The 22622-nt window shown below is 37.2% G+C and overlaps 1 protein-coding gene across 1 annotated transcript in view; it reads left to right on the top strand.

Annotated features, from left to right (window-relative positions):
- MMRN1 (multimerin 1) overlaps positions 1 to 21414 on the top strand; it is a 43832-nt gene extending 22418 nt beyond the window's left edge. The window contains exons 6-8 of the mRNA XM_059665431.1: positions 6874 to 8862; positions 19226 to 19372; positions 20559 to 21414. Of these exons, the coding sequence (XP_059521414.1) occupies positions 6874 to 8862; positions 19226 to 19372; positions 20559 to 20980 (2558 nt within the window). The 3' untranslated portion in view covers positions 20981 to 21414. The remainder of the gene's footprint in view (positions 1 to 6873; positions 8863 to 19225; positions 19373 to 20558) is intronic.
- Positions 21415 to 22622: the final 1208 nt, after the last annotated feature.

Raw genomic sequence — 22622 nt, 5'->3', positions numbered from 1 at the left:
AGGCTGTGTTCCTCCCTGGAGGTTCTACAGGATAATCTATTTCCTGCGAATTCAAGTTGTCAGAATTCATTTTCTTGCAGTTGTAAAACTGAGGTTTCATTGTCTTGGCGGCTATAAACTGAGGCTTGTTCCCAGCTTCTAGAGTTCACTGCATTTCTTGCCTCATGTCTTTTTTCCATCTTTGAAATCTCACAACTGTTGAATCCTCCTGACATCCCTCAGACCCACTCTTCTGCCTTTCTCTTCCTCTTTTAAGGACCCATAGGATTGCATTGGGCTCACCTGGATAACACAGGCTACTCTCATCTGAAGGTTCTTAACCTTAATCACATCTGGTAAGGCCCTTAGCCATGTAAGATAACCTATTCGCAGGTTCAGAGAATTAGGGTGTGGACATCTTGGACAGGGAAGGATTATTCTGCCTTCCACAGACATTTATCGGTAGCAGGTAATTGCTATGGTAGTGTTAAGCACATGGTACAATGGGTCTGACTGATAGTTTCAAGAAATCCAGTAGAAGGAGACCTGGGAAGGCTTCCATGAAGAGAAACCACCTCAACTAATAAAAGGATGGTCAGGAGGAGTTACTTAGCCAAAGGGTTTTCAGGCAGGGCGTGGATATTCCAGAAAGTATTTTGGTTACTAGGAACATCTCAATTCACTGGGTTTATTGTTTGCTCCTTAGTTTCAGGATCATTGGTTCCTTTCATTTTGTTCATATAAAAAATATGAACAATATCACTTGCACATTATTGTGTGTTTTTTCTAATTTTCACCTGTGGTTTACAGGTAAAAGATATTTTTTAGAAAGTGGAAGTTTCTCTTTCCATATCATCTACCAGTAAAGGAGCAACCATGATTGTTTTAATCATGTGAATAATTGGTGCTAGTAAGACCCTGAAAGGAAGACGCTGTTCTACATTTCTGGCATGTCTCCTATTACAAAAACTTATTGATGACAAGCATGAGAGAGGAATACGTTTTTCCCGAAGTAATAGCAGGAACAAGAAGTAAATAAAAACAGTATATAATTGACTATAACCACCATAATGAAATTTGTTTAGCAAAATTTGGTTATCATAACATGAGAGAATTAAGCCTGTCACCTGCTTCTTGTAAAACTACTAACAAAAATTCTGGCAGTGACACAGGAAACATACACTCATAACAACAAAAATAACAACAACACAATTCCCTCCTCATTGGGAGGCATTAATTGTGAACTGAGCACAATCATTATAAGAATCAAAGGGCTTATAGTTAATGAATGTTGCTACAGGCAACAAAAACTAAACTCACTCTCTCAGGTACTGTGCTTGCCTAGCAAAACCACAATCTCTTCTCTTGTTTACTCCAGTTCTCAGGTGAGAAACACTGCTTACCTGCTAATAGCCATAGAAAATGTTCACAATCAAATGCCCCAACTCCTTAAGAGGTATTTGAACATTATGAATAGGGCATACTAGTACATTCACAACAATGGAAGGGACATGTCAAGGTGTCTAATATCAACTATATCTGTCAAGTCACCAAATGCAACATCATCTTTCTTAGAAAGTAGAAGCACATGAATCATATGAAACAGAATCAAATAGGGTTAAAATGTTGTGCCTACTCAGATGTTAACATAAAGCACTTTTATGTATTTTTGCAAAATGAGATTCTTGTACAGATGTCTCTTTGGTAAGAAATTATAGAAATGCTAGAGGCCCGATGCATAACATTCATGCACTGAGGTGTGGGGGGGTCCCCTCAGCCTGGCCTGCTCCCTCTTGCAGTCCGGGACCCCTCGGGGATGTCTGACTGCAGGGGGGCGGGCATAAGCTGGCAGTGGGACAGTCGGACATCCTTAGCACTGCCGAGGAGGCAGGAGAGACTCCCACCACCACCACTGTGCTCGCCAGCCATGAGCCCAGCTTCTGCATTGAGTGTCTGCCCCCTGGTGGTCAGTGTGCATCATAGCAACCAGTTGTTCTGCCTTTTGGTTGAGTTGCATATTAGGGTTTTATTATATAGGACTAGAGGCCCGGTGCACAAAAATTTGTGCACTCGGGGGCAAAGGGGGGGTCCCTCAGCCCAGCCTGTGCCCTCTCGCAGTCTAGGACCCCTCGGGAGATAATGCCCTGCTGGCTTAGGCCTGCTCCCGGGTGGCAGAGGGCAGGCCCAATCCCTAGGTGCAGCCCCTGGTCAGGCTCAGAGCAGGGCCGACTGGGGAGTTGGGGCACCGCCCCCTGTCATGCACAGAGCAGGGAGGATTGGGAGGTTGCAATGCCACCCTCAGTCACGCTCAGGGTAGGGCCGATTGGGGGGTTGGGGCACCACCACCTGTCACACTCAAGGCAGGGTCGATGGGGAGGTTGCGGCGCCACCCCCTGTCATGCACAGAGCAGGTTCCATCAGAGGGGTTGGGGCTCCATACCGTGTCACGCACAGAGCAGGGTAGATCAGGGGGTTGGGGAGCTCCCCCCTGTCATGCACAGAGCAGGGCCCATAGGGGGATGGGGAGCTCCCCCCTGTCACGCACAGAGTAGGACCGATAGGGGAGTTGGGGCACCTCCCCCTGTTACACACAGCGCAGGGCGGATCAGGGGGCTGGGGCGCCGTCCTCTATCACCCACAGAGCAGGGCCAATCAGGGGGTTGGGGCGCCGCCACTGTCACACTCAGGGCAGGGCTGATGGGGAGGTTATGGCTCTACCCCATCACACACAGAGCGGGGCCCATGGGGTGTGGGGGTTGGGGCGCTACACCTTGTCACACACAGAGCAGGGCTGATCAGGGGGTTGGGGCGCCGCACCCTGTCACACACAGAGCCGCAGGGCAATCTGGGGGTTGGGAGCTCCCCCCTATCAGGCACAGAGCAGGGCTGATCAGGAGGTTGGGGCGCCTTCCCCTGACAGGAACAGAGCAGGGCGGATAGGGAGGTTGTGGCCCTGCTCCCTGTCACACACAGAGCCACAGGGGTTTGGGGAGCTCTCCCCTGTCACGCTGATCCCGGTGCTGGGAGGCATATTACCCTTTTACTGTATAGGATAGAGGCCTGGTGCATGGGTGGGGCTGGCTGGTTTGCCCTGAAGGGTGTCCTGGATCAGGGTGGGGGTCCCCACTGGGATGCCTGGCCAGCCTAGGTGAGGGGATGATGACTGTTTGCAGCTGGTCACACACCCTTCAGGGTGGGGGTCCCCACTGGGGTGCCTGGCCAGTCTGGGTGAGGGGATGATGGCTTTTTGCAGCTGGTCACACACCTTTCAGGGTGGGGGTCCCCACTGGGGTGCCTGGCCAGTCTGGGTGAGGGGCTGAGGGCTGTTTTCAGGCTGGCGGGTGACGGAAGCTCCCAACCGCTCCTTTTTTTTCTTTTTCTTTTTATTCTGGGCCAGCTTTAGCTCTGAGGCTCCAGCTCTTAGGCCTCCGCTCCTGAAAGCAGGTATCTGGTTTGTTTCGGTTCTATAATCGAAACAATGTATAACTCCAGCTCTAAGATCCCAGCTCACTGAAAGCAGGTTTCTGGGGTTTTGTTTAGCTTCTATATTCATTACAATGTTTCTTAAACTGCAAGCTCAGAGGCCGGCAAGGCAGGCGGGAATGTTGGTTTCTTCCGTCACTGAAGCAAGCAAGCCTCATGTTAGTTTCAAGCTGCCTGGCTGCCTGCCGCCATCTTGGCTGGCAGTTAATTTGCATATCTCGCTGATTAGCCAGTGGGAAGGGTAGTGGTCATACGCCAATTACCATGTTTCTCTTTTATTAGATAGGATTACCTGAAAAGCTTCTGGTCCTAAAACAAGTTTTTGAGCTAATAATCTGATTTCTTTTCTGTCACTGCTGTAATTTTACCCTTCATCCAATGATTTTTTTCAATAAATAACAGCTAAAGGACCTTCTAATTTCCATTTCCATAGTTTACTTTTTATTTTTTTTTATTTATTTTTTTTAAATATATTTTATTGATTTTTTACAGAGAGGAAGGGAGAGAGATAGAGAGTTAGAAACATCGATGAGAGAGAAACATCGATCAGCTGCCTCCTGCACACCTCCTACTGGGGATGTGCCCGCAACCCAGGTACATGCCCTTGACCGGAATCGAACCTGGGACCTTTCAGTCCGCAAGCCGACGCTCTATCCACTGAGCCAAACCGGTTTCGGCCATAGTTTACTTTTTAAAAAATTACTTTGATCAAGTTTCTACACTAAGCTTTAGCTATTTACAATGTTCTTACCTACTATTATTCTTATTTGGACTTTCAGATCATGTTGTTTTTCACTTCCTGAAATTAAACACTTGTTGTTACTGTCCACTATTCATTAATTAATTCAAGCACACTTAAGTTTTACTTGTGCAATCTTGTAAAAACATTTCTTGAAAAAACATTTTAAAGCCAAAATTATAAGATTATAATTTTCAGGAAAGTCTGATTTCTAACCTTAAGTATTTTATTGTATTTCATCAAGTTGTTGTTATGAGAATTAAAGACAATTTTTAAATGTTTTATTGATTTTAGAGGGAGAGGGAGGCAGAAAAAGAGAAACATTGTTGTGAGAGAGAATCATTGATCAGTTGCCTCCCATACACGCCTTGACAAGTGATCCAACCCAGAATGTAGGTATTTGACCTGACTGGGAATTGAACCAACCACCTTATGATGCATGGGACAAAGCTCCAACCAACTGAGCCACCCAGCCAGGGCTAAAGACAATTTTAACACACAGGAAATAACTAAATGATTCTATAGAAAGTTCAGTGAAAATGACTGCTATTGAGAAGCACCTTACTATATCAGAAATTTAATTTTTCAAAATTTTTTTTCCTGTGTAGCATATACTAGTAGAAACAATGAAGATTTGTTTTATAAATAGGTGACTGGTTAAATGCATAAAATTTGGGGAATAAGAATACTTTAAAACTTTTCTGTTGTAATTATTTATGTTATTAAATACAAAAGCTAGGGCTATTTCAGTATAATTTATCTTAATTGTGGTTATGTAACCTTTTCTGATTAACTTAGCCTTTCCTTAGTACTTTGCTGCTATGTGTAATTGATTACTATTCCATACTTCATATGTGTTTTTTTCTGTCACATACAAATTGCTTTTCACATAAATTTTGCCTTTTAAATTTATTTCAGTGTTCAGTAGGTTTATAAACATACAATGATTTTTGTATATGTTTTGGAAATCTAGAACCTAAAGGTCAATATTGCTCATTGATCTTTAGGGTCTAGGATTTTCAGGAAAATGTTTATCCATGTAAACAACATTTACAGCTTTGTCTTAGAACCAGATTAAATAATATCAAGATGCTCAAGTAATCCATCATTCTATTTAGTATAATTGCTCTTTCATAATACTTTTTCTGTAAGTCTTTCCTGCACCTTAAATAATTTTAGAAACTTGCTAGCAAAATATATACATGTAGAGACTCTAGATTTTAGCCCCTATAATCATCTTTTTTGTATAGGCTTCAAAGCAGCTATTACTCGTTTCTTAATATACCATTGTTCAAAATACTTTGTATTGTGTTACCTGTATTTTACATTGTAGTCATTGCTTATATTTTGGAATGGACATACCTTCCATTTTATGTGCTTCATGTGTATTATAAATATGCCTTAAGAATATGTTTTACTTTTTCTCATTTTTTGTTTTTATAAGAAGGTTTTTGTTTCATTTTGCTTTGTTTTGAATTTTTAAAATTTAAAATGTTCACTTTATATTCTAAATAGTTCTGAATAGTGTGCAGGGCCCTTTTTCTTTCCTTCCTTCCTTTTTTTAAATGCTATTTTTAGAACTGTTTATAATTCTTGGCTTATGATCAGTCCATGCTTTCTAATACAGGATATATTATGTGCTTCATTAATGGGAAATGGCCTCTTCTCTTTTTGTTGAGAATTAGTGTCATAGTATAATAATTAAGGTATATCTTGAATCCCTATTTTCATTTGACTTAGTGAGCCACAAACCTCTCGTTATTATTTTGTTATTATAAACTATTGTTGTATGTTGTATCTATTATTTCATATTGTCCCTCATTTAAGAATCTCATAAAATTATTTCTCTGTAGTCAATTTTTTAGTTTTTATAAGCTAAAAAGACAGACTCTGAAATTTAATTACTAGAAACCTAGTAACAATCATGACCTAAGATTAGGTATTATTTACTAAGACAGCCCCAAGTCATTTCTTTTCTTTTTTTTTTAAATTTTGTTTTATTACTTAAAGTATTACAAAGAGTATTACATATGTCTCCTCCCCCCCCCCTTGACATTCCCCCGGCCTCCCCTACCCCCCCCCCCAGTGTCTTATGTCCATTGGTTATGCTTATATGCATGCATACAAGTCTTTCGGTTGATCTCTTGACCCCTCCCCCACCCTCCCTGGCCTTCCCACTATAGTTTGACAGTCTGTTTGATGCTGCTCTGCCTCTGTATCTATTTTTGTTTATCAGTTTATAATGATCTTTATTATCCATGTGGTATTTTTCTTTCATTGACTGGTTTATTTCACTTAGCATAATGCTCTCCAAGTCATTTATTTTCATACAAGATTAAAACTAGACCTAGCATCATTGCATAAAAGAGTCTGTTAACTGAAAACAGTAGTAGTTCCCTCATACCTTTTGTCCAGAGAAACTTAGATATATGGTTCTGGTGTGTTCTACACCACAATTGATTTCTCCCTTCAAACTTACGAATTAAGAGAGTGATCACCATCTATAAAGTATAGATATTTTTAAAATTACATAAGTGTCGTCAAGAAATATTTTTATTACTACATGTTATTAGTGTTTGGCCTCAAACTTTTTATCTTTTTTAGAGATATCTAAAGTTTACATAGTTAAAATCATGTAACATTTATTATTGTTTATTGCTTTTTTCCTCTAGGTCTAAAATCCAAAAGCATTAATGATCTGGTAAAGGATATAGTTAAAGAACAATTTAAATTTTTCCAAAATGACATGGAAGAGACTATAGCACAGCTCTTCAAGACTGTATCAAAACTCTCAAAGGACCTTGAAGACACCAAACACATAATTCAACAAGTTAATGAATCTGTGGTTTCAATAGAAGTCCAGCAAAAGTCTGTTTTAATGCAGGAAAATAGACCCACTTTGACTGATATCCTCGATCTGAAAAATCACATTGTGAATATGAGGCAAGAAATGACTTTTACATATGAGAAGCCTATTAAAGAACTAGAAGCAAAGCAGACTCATTTAGAAGGTGCTCTAGAGCGGGAACACTCCAGGAACATTCTGTATTATGAATCCCTCAATAGGACTCTTTCTAAAATGAAGGAAGTACATGAACATCTTCTGTCAAAGGAACAAGTATCACATGAGAACAATGTTCCAGCTGCAGAATCAGTTAGCAGTAATGTCACTGAGTACCTGTCCACTCTACATGAGAATATAAAGAAACAAGGTTTGATGATGCTGCAAATGTTCAATGATTTGCACACTCAAGACAGCAAGATTAACAATCTCACCATCACTTTGGAAATGGAGAAAGAATTTGTCAAGGGTGAATGGGAAGACGTGTTATCCAAATGCAGAAATGATTTTAAATTTCAAATTAAGGACACAGAAGAGAATGTACAAGTTTTAAACCAAACATTGGCTGAGGTAATCTTTCCCATGGACCATAAAATGGATAAAATGAATGAACAGCTAAATGATTTGACTTATGATATGCAGATCCTTCAACCCTTGCTTGAGCAGGGAGCATCACTTGGAGAGACAATGACATTTGAACAACCAAAAGAAGCAAAAGCTACAAGGAAGAAAGTGGAAAATCTGATTAGTGCTGTCAATAGCCTAAATATCCTAATCAAAGAACTTACCAAAAGACACAACTTACTTAGAAATGAAGTACAGAGTCGTAGTGATACCTTAAACAGACGTATCAATGAACACGCCTTAGAAATGGAAGATGGCCTAAATAAGACAATGACTATTATAAATAATGCCATTGATTTCATTCAAGATAACTACATGTTAAAAGAGACTGTGAGTACAATGAAGTGCAATCCCAAGTTCCATGATAAATGTAGCCAAAATATGGAAACTATTTTGGCATTCATTCCTCAATTCCAACGTTTGAATGATTCTATTCAGATTTTGGTCAATGACAATCAGAGACATAACTTTGTTTTGCAAGTTGCCAAGGCCCTTGCAGATATTCCTAATGATGAAAAATTAAGTCAGTTCAACTTCCAAAATATTTATCAAATGGTCAATGAAACCACTTCCCAACTGATAAAATACCAGGAAAATATGAATCATTTGGAGGAAAAAATGCTCTCAGCCACAAAGAGTTCCATAAATTTTGAAACTCGGTTGCAAGACATTGAGTCTAAAGTAACCAAGATGCTCATACCTTATTATGTTTCACTGAAAAAAGGCAATGTGGTCACAAATGAGAGAGACCAGGCTCTTCAACTGCAGGTATTAAATTTAAGATTTAAGGCACTGGAAACAAAATCCATTCATCTTTCAATTAACTTCTCTTTACTTAACAAAACTCTCTATGAAGCTTTAACAATGTGTCATAATGCTTCTACACGTATATCAAAACTCAATGCTGCCATACCTCACTGGATAAATGATTCCCTACCAGACATTCAACTTCTTCAGAAAGGTCTTACAGAATTTGTAGAGTCAATAATTGAAATAAAAACTCAAATTGCTCTATCAAATTTAACTTGGTATATAAACCAATCATTGTCTAGTAGTCTTGCAAATGTTTTCAAGTCTCAGAAGCAAGTAAAATCATTGCTGAAAAAAAACAATGCACTTAAGAAACCAGCAGTGAATGTTAGCACTGTCCTGATCGGCCGAACCCAAAGAAACACAGACAACGTTCTATCTCCTGGTAAGCTATCATTGAAAAATCACTTTCAATCTCTCTTTCTATTCAAATGCTACTTAGTTTATCTGTATGGTTTAGCCACACCATAAGATATAAAAGCCAGTTGCAAAAGAAGAAGAAGAAAAAAAGGCAATTGCTGGAACTTAGGTAAATAGTTACTGGTATGTAATTCTAAGATTATTGAAGTATTATTTGAATCTGATCTTGTCCTATGTAAATTAGGCATCATTACAAAATAAGTGTTTATAATATATATAAACAATATATATGTAGATATATATTGTCTACATGTTTCATAACTTGTTTCTGACAAGAGTCCTGTAGAACATTTTTCTTTGGATATGTATTTAAAGAAAGCTATTAGACCATGAGCTCCTTGATGAGTAAAACAAGAATATGTCATTCATCTTGACATTACCTGGCAAAATGTCTGTTATGCAATAGGAACTCTGTTGATTGGATGAATGAATGAATGAATGAATGAATAAGTAGGAATTCCATTTTTGTAGATCACAGGCCATGAATGTCCCACTAAGTATCTTTAGTTTCTTCAGCCTGCCATGAGAAAATACCATAGACAGGGTGGTTTATAAACAAAATATATTTATTTCTCACAGTTTTGGAGCCTATGAAGTCCAAGACCAAAATACCAGCCTGGTTGCATTCTAGAGAGGGCCTTGTTTTTGGTTCACAGCTGGTGACTTCTCACTGTGTTCTCACATGGTAAAAACAATGAGAGATGTCTGTGGGGTCTCTTTTATAAGAACTCTAATCCAAAAACACCAATTCAAAAGAATATATGCACCCCTATGTTCATAGCAGCATTATTTACAGTAGCCAAAATCTGTAAACAGCCCAAGTGCCCATCAGTAGAGGAGTGGGGTAAAAAAGCTGTGGTACATGTATACAATGGAATACCACACAGTGGTAAAAAAGAAGGAAATCTTCCCTTTTGCAACAGCATGGTTGGACCTGTAGATTATTACGCTAAGTGAAATAAGCCAGTCAGAGAAAGACAAATACCATATAATCTCACTTATATGTGGAATCTAATGAAAAAAATAAACTGATGAACAAAATAGAAACAGAGGCATGGATACATGAAGCAGACGACAGCTGCCAGAGGGGATGAGGGTGGGAAGACTGGATGAAGAAAAAGGGATTAATCAAAGAACATGTGTGCAAAACCCATAGACAGAGACAACAGTGTGGTGATGGCCAGAGGGAATGAGAGGCAGGGACTGGGTAGAGCAGTGGTTCTCAACCTTCCTAATGCCACGACCCTTTAATACAGTTCCTCATGTTGTGGTGACCCCCAACCATAAAATTATTTTCGTTGCTACTTCATAACTGTAATTTTGCTACTGTTATGAATCCTAATGTAAATATCTGATATGCAGGATGTATTTTCATTGTTACAAATTGAACATAATTAAAGCATAGTGATTAATCACAAAAACAACATGTAATTATATATGTGTTTTCCAATGGTCTAGGCGACCCCTGTGAAAGGGACGTTAGACCCCCAAAGGGGTCGCAGCCCACAGGTTGAGAACTGCTGGGGTAGAGGTTTACAAAGAGGGGGAAATGGGGACATATATAATAGTGGCCATAATAAAAATAAATAAATAAATAAATAAATAAATAAATAAATAAATAAATAAATAAATAAATAGAAATAAGCAACAACAGTAAATAGTAAAAAGGGCTATTAAAACAAAAACAAAAATTTAATCCCATTCATGAGGGCTTCACCCTAATGACCTAACATAGGCATGGATACATGAGCATCTTCCAAAGACCCCAGCTCCAAATATCAACTTTGAGGTTTAAGATTTCAACATATTAATTTTGGGGGGAGACTCAGATCATAGCACTAAGGCATTTAGACATGATTTTGAACAAAGTGGTCTTTGAAATGTGCCGCAGAGGCTTGGGTGCAGTAAGAACTGTTGGAGAAGCATGAAGCTGGCAGCAGTAGTGCGTAGCCTGACTGCAAAACAGGAAGTCAGAAATACCAGCTAGCACATTACTGGCAAGAGCAGTAAGAGACAGATCAAAGGGAGAGGTAGTTGAACAGTGGTGAGGAATGTTGTGAAAGTAAAATCAACAGAAACAGAAGAGGGACAGCAGAAACATTAATGTTCTGAGGCTCAACCAATTATGATTCTGATCCTAGTTGTTTCAGTAAGTTTCTGTAGATCCTTAAGTCAGTTCATCTCTCTGAAGAAACTGTGCTTCTTCCTTTTAAGTGATGAGAGTTCAGTAGGTATTTTACTGAGCTTATTGGTAGAAATATACTGCAGACTGCATCATTGTAAAAACATGTGAGCTGTTCACAGCTTGAATGCTGGGCACTTGGGGAAGGAGAGACCGAGAATATTTTAAGGTTTGAACTTGGGAAATGAGAGAGTAGCAGGACCATTAACAGATGTTTGTACGCACTGAAGAAGAGGCATAATTTTGGGGAGAAAGAGAAATTCAGTGCAATGCATATAAACTACAAGTCCCGCTGATGAAAAAAAGTGTTTTATGAATATGTTCGGCATATGAGTAATATTAAATAATCTTTCCACAGCGAAAAGAATAGCTACTGATTCCTACTAAAGAAAATAGCAGTTTCCCTCATATACTGGGTGGGGCAAAAGTAAGTTTATAGTTTTGAGTATGTGAAATACAGAATTCATTCTTGTATTACTGTTTATTATTATTTTCCATATGAACAACTATAAACCTACTTTTGCCCCCACCGTGTATATCTGTTGTTAAATTATATACTCATTTGGGTTAATTTTATTGCCTTTTAATTTCAAAGGGTGATCTTTATCCTAACATAAGATGACTCATTTAATCTCTGAAAGCTTTTATAATAATATTTAAAATCACAAAATATACAAAGTTGAATTGTCTCTTAACTATTTAAATTATTGTATTTATTTATGTTCTCTTTAAATTAATCTGACCCAGGAGAACTAACCTTGTGCAGTGGAATCATAGAACAAATAATTTTGACATGTATGCTTCTCAGAGAAAGGTAGTACTTCAGTATTCAGATGTTCTATAATAATGCTTTTAGGAAAAGTAATGAGTTGTTCTTTGTATACTATTTAAATCCTTGGTCTTCCTGTGATTACTGCAAATGAGTTTCATTTAAGCTCCACAGGATATGTAATCATATACCAGGCAAACTGTGTCATTTATTTTCCTTAAACTAAAAAATACCTGGATCTATGCAGTACATATAAAATTTTGAATATTAATTCAAAATTAATGGAGTTAAAAAGTTTAATAGGGCATAAGAACCTGTAGACTTTGATAGTGTAAAGAATGCATAATTTGAGGGTCTAATGGGCTAATAATTAGCTTAGCTCTGATTCTTTTTTGCAATGATGCCCTGATAAAATTACTTCCTGATTCTGGCTTATAATTAATAACTAATTAACAGTTCTTTATTTTTATTTCAGTGAAGATAACAAAAAACAATGTTAGGGCAATAAAGATATATTGACCTACTTTAATGTGTGGGGTAGATATTCACTTTATGTAGGACCAGCAACATAATTTTAAGTGGGTACATAGATATTCATGCTCATTAAGCCAGCCCTGTTTCTATGGGCCATAACACTGGTGGCATTCATTGGGCAGCTGAGCAGGTAAAGTCTGTTCACAGTGATTAAATCAGTGAACTCAATGTTCTCCTACAAGAATAAATAAATTGTAAAACCAGCTACTTCCTTTGATACCCTATTTCATACTAGGGTAGAACATACTGATACTCCAGATAAATTTGGCTGTATTTTCTTTGACCTTTGCTATTATATTATAAATACCATGCAGCCACATTGCTCCCCTACATAACTAACACCACAAGATAATTATCATCTTACACATTTCACGATAATATTGTTCAGATTATAGCCACTATCATTTGCAGAATATGTGCAGTTTGTAGCAAGAAAAATAATATAAACATGTTTTTAAAAGATAAAACATGTTTAATCTTAATTTTAATACCTAATTTATTTTGAAGCCAAGTAATAGTACAATAACATAATATTGGATACTATTTAGTACTTAGTATATCCTAGGCACTGTGTAAATTATACTCTACACATTACTTCATTTAATACCTATGAGGTAACTCTCATTATTCTTATTTGAAGATGAGTAAACTAACCTTCCGATGGGTGGATTAAAGTTATCTAAGGTCATGCAGCTAGTAAGTGATTGAGCCTGACTCCTGTTCTGTTGGACTCAGGGCTCAGTCCTCAACCTCTGTACTCAAAGAGATTGTGGAGTATATTCACCTGCCTTTTTCTTCCTTTTGCTTCTGTTTGGCGCATCATATCTATTCAAGAGTAGGACCACATCTGAATATTCCATACAGCGAGAGTTGATATCACCAGGGAATTCCTTCTCTTGAGAATCCAAATACGGCCCCTTGTTTCTACACTGATCAGGCAGAAGTAAAGGTGCTACTTCTCAGTTTGACTTTTCTATGGTTTGGCCAGTAGGCAGTTGTCACTGGAAGTCACCACCAATTATTCACAGAAGGGCAAAATTTAGAGTATTCATCCCCATCACTTCCATTTGAGCCATTCCTACATTCAGATATGCTAATTATGAGCTTCTTAGGCCAATGAAGATAAGCTGTTCTGGTTGAGTCACTAAATATTTGATTTTTTTTCTAAACAATATTCCAATAGACATCAAGAGGGTTTTAATTCATCTTTGAAGATTTGTTTGTATAGCCATTGGCAGACCTGTCCCTGCAGAGAGTTTGGCTGCTTGCCTTCCAAGAGGAGCTGAATCCTGCTGTAATATAACATCAGCAGCGTCATTGCTGGGGATACGAGGCTCCTGCTGGGAGACCACTGACTTTTTATTTTAACCATTTCCCCCAAGATATATCAAATGTATTTGGCACTCCTTAGTAAACCTCTTTTATTCATAATAATCCCTTCTCTATAGATTACATTCTATAAAAGATTTGGTCATATACCAAATGTAACTTTTAAAATTATAATTGCTGTGAATATAAGCAGTTTAAGAGAGAAAAATAAGAGCCTAGTGAATATTTAACTGTTTTATATGACTTTGAAACCATTTCTAATTTCTGTGGCTCTGCATAAAGGCAGTTGGGATGACTAAAGAGCACTGATTTTGGAACCAGGAAACCTAAGTTCAAGCCCTGCCTGGCAACATATGTATTTGTAATGAGTAGTGATAGCCTCCCTCACTAATCTGTTGCAAAGTCTGCTCTGCTCTAAGTAGGGATCAGTTATCTGCCTTCTGCAAAGTTATTGTTTAAATGAAGAAATAAAAATTATGATCTTGCCCTAGCTGCTTTGGCTCAGTGGATAGAGTGTCGGCCTGTGGACTGAAGGGTCATGGGTTCAATTCCAGTCAAGGACATATGCCCAGGTTATGTGCTTGATCCCTGGGGGGGGGGGGGGGAGTGCAGGAGGCAGCCAATCAATTTTTCACTCTCATCATTCATGTATCTATCTCTCCCTCACCATCTCCCTTCCTCTCTGAAATCAATAAAAGTATTTTTAAAAAATTATGATATTGATGCTAAAGCAGAACTAAGCAATAAAATATAAATTAAATGTTAATTTAAATAAATAACAAATAAAAGTAAAATAATATATAAAAATGTTATATATGACATATTGTGTATAATATAAATAAAAATAAGAATGAAGTAGAAGATATCAATACAATGTGCCCCTTTATTTTATTTATTGGAAACCTATTGAGTGAATTCCGAATGAGTGCTAAGAAAGACTGAGTGGATAGAGTGGTCAATTCAACAGTCTCTCTTCTCAATGGAGCTCATACATTAAGCAAGTAATTATAATAAGAATGGCAAATGTTAGCAAAGGCAGAGTGATTTGAAAATGTAGGGAGCTCTCCAATCATTTCAAATTTAACATGGACATTTATGAAATATGGAAGTAGGATTAATAGAAAAGTGTAGTAATTTGAGCACATATCAGGGTTCAGAAAGCAAAAGACAGAACAGATTGAGGCGTATGAAACATTCCAAGACAATGGCAATGTAATTTTAGTCATGTTCAGAGCAGGGGAATAAATTTTGAAAGATTAGTTATACTACTTGCACAAGATAGCAGAATGTTGAATTGGCAGAACTGTTCTACAAGTTGCACTGATCTGCATTAAGGAAAGTAAATGGGCTGGAAAGAGTTGAAGAGGGTTGAAGCCTGCGGTGGAGAAGTTGTGGAAAATGCGCTTGAAATGAGTCAGGTCTCTAGAAAACATGCCGGTGCCATCATGCCTCCTGTAAGCTATGAAAACACAGGCAGTGTCAAAGATACTAACCCATGTCTCATCGTAAAGTTCACACAAACCTGGCGACTGAGAAATCCTTTATCATTGCTTTGCCTTTGGTTTATAGTTTTACAGACATCATAGGTATATAGGAAGAACTCTGTTTCAGTCATTTTCCTCCAGATAATCTAATAATTTTGATTATTTTATAAAATGCATAATATATAAAATATGTGTAATTTTAGAATACTTGTAAAATTATAATATGAATCATCAACACTTGTAGTGTTTCAATGTTTGAAGAAACATCATGAAATTTATAGGTAGCTAAATAAATTGTTGCTTTTTGCTTAAACTAGGCAGTTGAAATGGCTATGAAAACGCATTCTAAACCAAGATTCCACAAATAACGATTGAAATCGCACAACAAATATTGATTGGTGATTTTAAAAAACCCTGTAATTTTTGAGAAACTGTGAAGAAGGGATAAAGTATTGGATAAGACTGATGTGATCATCTAGTTAATCTTCCATTACTTTGTGTATTCAACGTTAGGAAGACATTTAACACTTCGGTATGTCAGGTGCTGTGCTACTCACTAGGGGCACGAAGTTTAAGAAATAAAAGGCCTGGGCCCTGACCTCACAAATGCTCACACTCGGGTTGGAAGTAAGAAGGACATGAGAGCAATTACACTATATAGCGTGGCACATTTAATAAGCAAATTTCCGAGGCCAGACGACAAGAGAATGATATATCATTAAGCCTTTTGACTGGGAGAGGGAAGATGTCAAAAAGAAAATGATGTTTAAGTCTTATTTTTGTGAATTCAAGGACACATTGCCTGTTGAGCACAGCTATGCACAGAAATTTATAAAGGTACCTAACCATTTTTAAGTATCTTAGAAAACAAGTAGAAAAATGCAAGTCAGGTGATTCACAAAAGTAGATTTGTAGCTTGTATAACAAAGTACAAATAGTTGCAATTGACAAATCAGTGCCAACCAGTCTTTAGTTGTGTCTTACAAAGCTGTGTACTTGACACTGATTCATCAAGTATTTGTATTGATGACTTGGATGAACACATAAAACATAACTTTGGGAAATATAACAAAGCTGGGAGGGGTGGTTAAAACATTGCATATAGAATTAAAACAAAGACTAGAGATGATAAGTCAAATGTAATAAGATACATTTAATTATCAATTAATTGTGAATTCTTATTAAAATGAATTAAATAAATACGGAATTTGAAAGACTGTCTGTGACATCAGAACATAGAAGTCCTGCTATGACACAAAGTGATTCAGGTACAAAAATAGACAATGAACATTTAATTCTTATGGAACATTAACAGATGTGTAAGGTCATTTCTTTATGATAATTGTTACCATAGCTTGCTCTGATTTAGACTCAATTCACAGTATGTTCTGTTCTGGGGATCATGGGAATACTTTTATGCGTTGTCATGTGGATTATATTGGACTCAGAGACCAGAGGTACCTAAAACATCAAGGAAGGCAAGAAAAGCAACTTAAAACACAAGCAGTAGAAGGGTACAGACCAGTGGGTGAGGTACCCCAGAAGGATAATCTATAGCACAATGACAGATATCCTAGAAGGCAAACCAGGTGTGGTCTCAGCAAGTTTGAGCTACTACAGCAGTAGGAGAAAGTGCAGGCCCCATTGGATCAAATGGATTTTTACTCCAATGAATGACCCTACAAGGAATTGAAATAAATGGCAAAATGGCACCCTCTGAAATGACTCAAGGAAGGAAGAACAGGGCAAAATCCTGTTTTTAGGGTCAATGGAACACAAGGGCAAGGAAAATCAAATGTGCATCCTGAACATTAAAGAAAAGGCAATGGCCGCGGTCCTGGAGAATCCCAGTAGAATGAACAGCAATGCAGATTTCTTGGTTTCTGAAATTGATCCCTGATTTATGGGCAGGGTCAAGTCTACAGGTGACAGTGGCATCTTCCCATCTGGGAAAATAAGAATTACAGAGCTAATCAGGTTACATAAATAATTCAATATTCCCTCAACTCCACCTCACAGTTGATTCATTCCCACTGAAATACATTAATTGAATATGCCATCCTGTGAGTTGATCACTGTGCTAGGTTTAGAGAATGTGAAAACAGACAAAGCCAGTGCTTTGACATAAAGAATTCACATTTCTATAGGTAATGGAGAGTCGTTAAAGATTTTCAAAGCCAGCAAATGATGGGCTTGGTTTTAGAATGATAACCAACAGCAAATGGAAGGGTTTAATAACCTATTCACATGGCTGCAGAAATGTAGGCTGGCTTAAAACATTTGTTAAAATACATTACACATGTAACATTTTTATATGTATCTTTATTGGGAAAATAGTTTATGGGTATTTCAGATAACATGCCAAAATAATTTAAATCAATTTCTAATTGCATAAATAATATATATTTTCTTTGCCAAAACTTCTAATCATATGGGTCACATTTTATGTCTAATTGAATTATTTAAGTATGAATCAGAATCTATATAAAGTATTTATAGATCGCACTTCTTGAGAAAAATGTTAAACAAGGCAAATAACCCTAAATTTAAAAATTGTTGAAATGAGATTGTAAAGCGCTTACACTATTGCCACAAGGTGGCGCCATAGTGATAACTGTGGCCGGTAATAGACGTGTTCTTCCAACTTCTTCTCTGCATTTACATAATTATGTATTATGTTTATAACCATATTTAGAATTTGAGGCTTTCTAAATAAGTGAAACTCTATCTAATGAGTCAACTGGTTGTCTTCAGTAAACCAAACGTGTTGAGGAATCTGCCTCATTCTTTACCTGCTGTCTAATATTTCTTAGTGAAAAGATCCTGTAATTCATTTAACAAGTCCCACATCCGTGGTCATTTAGGTGTGTTACAATCGTTCACTGATGCAAATGATGTCATAAAGATCATTCTTGAACAATTATCTTTGCATACTTAGGAAGTGTGTCTAGACTATATATTTACCAGAAGAAATTTCTGATTCAAAGCAAATTATCCTTTTAAATTCTAATATGGCCCCTATTGTCCTGTTCAAAGGTTCTAACAATTTAAGCTCTAGCCAGCATTGTGTAAAAATGCTCAATTTCTCTCACTTCACCATGATGGAATGTTTTCTCTCTTTTTAAATATTGCCACCAGTTATAAAAAAATGGTGGTGGTGGTATCATTCCTTCATTAATAGTAAGGTTGAATAGCTTTCAAATTTTTTCGTGAGCTTTCATGTTCTTGTTCAGTGATTTGTTCATATCATTTGCCCATTTTTTACCTTTTTTTTAAGGGGTTACATTTTTTTGTTTGTTTTTTATTGGTCAGAACTTTTCATATGATATGGATATTAGTTATTAGATTGTTGTGTCTGTTATTTTGTTTTCTCTTAAATTGTCACTTATCTTTGAATTTTGATAATGGTGGCTTTTATTGCAAATGAGTTTTAATACTTTTTGTGGTTAAACTTAAAGATTTTTCTACCAGCATATAGCTTCTGGTTCTTGTTTTGTTTGGCTTTGAAAGAGTTTTCCAAAATTTTACATCTCTACATAGATATTTCTTTTATTTAACAGTAATGCTATTATATGAGGTTTTATTTTTAACATGTAGTATTTTTGTCCATGTGGAATTTATGTTTTTATGGATATCCAAATATCTGCGCACAATGTATTGAATAGACATTTTGCTTCTCCAATGATTTGAAATATTACCTTTATCATGTACCAATTCCAAACACACATGATTCTGTGACCAGATATTCTATACTGTTCTACAGCTGACCAAATATTCATATTTCCACACAAATAAATTCATTGGGTCACAGAATTATTCCCACTTCCAAGAAGCAGGAAAGAGGGCTTGGAGAGTTAAGGGATTTACATGAAGTCCCGTGACTATACTGATGGCGGCTGGACCTGGAAACCCATTTTTTTTTTTTTATTTCTTAGTCATCAATATTTTTTCTAATTCTGCTGCAAACTATGACTTGAAACCAACAGAAAGTAGGTTACATTTACCCTCTTTTATGTTGCCTCTTTTTCAGTAACAGAAGAAGTGTGTAGTAGGTCCCCATGCCAGAACGGGGGCACGTGTATAAATGGGAGGACTAGCTTCATCTGTGCGTGCCGGCACCCTTTCACTGGCCACAACTGCACGGTCAAGCTGGTGGAAGAAAACGCTTTAGCTCCAGGTAAGAAAGTGCACGCACCTGTGGGTTTATTCATTGTCTCATGCAAAAACAGTTTTAGAAATATTTGTGAAGGAACACTTTAGTCTGCTTAATCTGGCCTCATTTGAGGATTAATTCCTTTTACTTCGGAAATTTACTGAATAATGCACATGATTTACAAGTAGAAATGTCTTTTTTGTCAGACAAATTCATATTGATGTACACTTGTCGAAATGTTCAATATAGGTATAATAGAGACAGCTTTTCCCCCCCTTATGCACCCTAAAAGAAAATCTCTATCCCTTAAACAAGTTGTCAAACAGTACACCTTTGACTCATATCAGATATGGCCATTTAAATGAAACTTTCATAAGTGCTTATCACTACAGCATATCTTCCATGAAGGTCAAGCTAGTAGTGGCTGTTGACTAGGTAAGGACTAGTAGCACATGCTCGAATGTATTGAGTAGAATAAGATGCCTTTCTGTCCATTTACCTTGTAATTATTGGTTGCTATAAATTTACTTCAAGAGTGTACCATTTCTGATTTCTTTAAAATGCATTCTCTTAAATGAGAGAAAAAAAACACACAAACAAACAAAAAAAAAGCATTTCAAAGCAGGCTTTGAATATGCTGCATAGCGAAGAGTACATTTTTTAGTCTATTTTTAAATCTCAGCCTTTGTTAGTACATTTGGCATTAATTACATAGAAAATTCCTTTTGTCTACTTCTCTATAGTGCATATGACTTCATTTGGTTTTCGTTTAGCCTCTAGAAACTGTTTGACAAGGTGCTGGAAACATTGTTTCTGCATCACGTCAGCTTCAGTGCCTTCAAGGGGCCTTAAAACATTCTGGCATACCGTAATAATCATCGAGTGCTGTGAATTCCCTTATCCCTGGAGAGATCAAAGCAATATGCAAATTAATCTTTGAGGCATTTTTATGAGGGAGGTAGAATGTTATTATCGTTCTAGTTCTATCCTGATCTAAATGGGGAAACTGAGGCTCGGACACACTGCTTTCTGGTAACTCAGCCAGGAGAAGAGGCAGGATCCAGATGCACCTGCCCTTGTTAAATACGATGAATGACCTTTTACTTCTGCTAATCCTTTTTGTAACGGAGACGAATGATACAGATATGAGGAAAGGCAAAACAAGGTAAAAACATAAAAATTAACTCTTTCCATTTATTTCCTTTTACAGATTTTTCCAAAGGTTCTTACAGATACGCACCGATGGTGGCATTTTTTGCATCTCATACATATGGAATGACTACACCAGGTCCTATTCTATTTAATAATCTGGATGTCAATTATGGATCTTCATATATTTCAAGAACTGGAAAATTCAGAATTCCGTATCTTGGAGTATATGTTTTTAAGTATACCATTGAGTCATTTAGTGCTCATCTCTCTGGATTTTTGGTGGTTGATGGAATAGATAAGCTTACATTTGAATCTGAAAATATTAACAGTGAAATACATTGTGATAGGGTTTTGACTGGGGATGCCTTGTTGGAATTAAATTATGGGCAGGAAGTGTGGCTACGACTTGTAAAAGGAACAATTCCAGCCAAATTTCCTCCAGCTACTACATTTAGTGGTTACTTGTTATACCGTACATAAATTAACATGAAAGGCAGGCTCTCACCCCTACTGAGAAGCAGCCAGTGTTTTCATTTACCTTTGCATGCACATCTGCTCTGTTTTTAGTTTTTCCATACAACATGAAAATCAGTTTCTTTTTAATCTGTAGTAAGGCTGAGTTAGTTTATTTCACAAAATTATTTGAATATTTTTAGATAACCTGAATATGAAGGGGTTCTTGCTCCTAAAGAGATTTAGTCTAACAGAAAACAAAGTGCATGTATTAGCATAACTATTTTTTTCTCATGTGAAGTCACTTCAATGTAAAGTAATATAAGATGGTAATCACCCAATATTATCTGTCAGAGTAGTCTTTCCAAAAAAACCAAAAAACCAAAGACATTAACTGTGTTATTCTCTGCATATATATATTCAAATAAAGTACTCTAAGATCGAGAAGTGTTTCTTTTTCATTTTGATATTTACTATTTACTGTTGAGTTGATTCATTTTATATATTAAAATTTTCATTTGTAACCAAAATTAAGAAAGTTGAGTTTGACCCTTGAAATATGCTTAACTATGTTCTCTTTCTATAGTTAGAGGATAAAGTAATAATTGACAAACATTTGAAATTTACACCCAAGCCTAAGGATATGTAAGTGGATCTTTTGCTTGTCTCCACTATATGATGCCTACAGCGGGAAATAAAACCTTTCCCTGAGAGCGTCCTTCTGCAGCAGCACATTCAGACCTGCCTGGATCATTATACAGAGTACAAAATACTCGGAGGTAATGCTATGATTTATGGGGTGCTCACTAGGCCCTGATTCTCTTCTAAGAAACTTACCTGTGAAATCTCCTTGGTCTCTCACAAAGACTCTCACAAAGGTGGGTATCATTGTCATTATTTTTATAGTTGAGGAAACTGAGAAAGAGAGAGATTAATAAACAGACCAATTTCCACAACTCCTACAGACTGAGGCAGAATTTAGAATGAGGCTATATCTTCTCCAGTATACACATTTATCCTTTCCTTGTATTGCCTCCTATGGGTGTACCCAATTTATTTACTAATCCTTTATCAAAGGTCATTGAGATTGTCTTCAATGTTTTATTATAACAATACTAGAGACCCAATGCAGGAAGATTCGTGCAAGAATGGGCCTTCCTTCCCCTGACTGCCGACACTGCTTTCACTCCAGCCCGGAGCCGCCTTTCCGCGTTCCCATGCTGCCCAGACGCCCAGAGTGGCTGGGGTGGTGTGGAATGCCTGCATCGTCACTATGGCGACAACGCCAGCATCCCGTCCCCAGCCACTTGGCACCTGTGTATGCAAATTAACCCACCATCTTTGTTGGGTTAATTTGCATACCCTCCTGATTGGCTGGTGGGTGTAGTGAAGGTATGGCCAATTTGCATCTTTCTCTTTTATTAGTGTAGATTGTTGTAGTGAACGACCTTAAAATAACTTCCTACATATTTGACAAAGTATTTCTGAAGAATTGATTCCTATAAGAAATAGTAAAAATAATGAAAAATTTTTGGTGCAAGCATTTTTCATGAACTAATTTATTTAATGCTTCTATGAATTACATATTAAACCTATGAGATACATGCTACATGTTATTGTCTGCTTTCCACAGATGAGAAATAGGCACATACGGAGCAAATGATTTTTC

This window comes from Myotis daubentonii, chromosome 1, assembly GCF_963259705.1.
Source record: "Myotis daubentonii chromosome 1, mMyoDau2.1, whole genome shotgun sequence".
In the NCBI taxonomy this organism is placed as follows: Eukaryota; Metazoa; Chordata; class Mammalia; order Chiroptera; family Vespertilionidae; genus Myotis; species Myotis daubentonii.
Note: the sequence above shows the minus strand (reverse complement) of the source record. Positions and strands in the feature narration are given on the sequence as shown.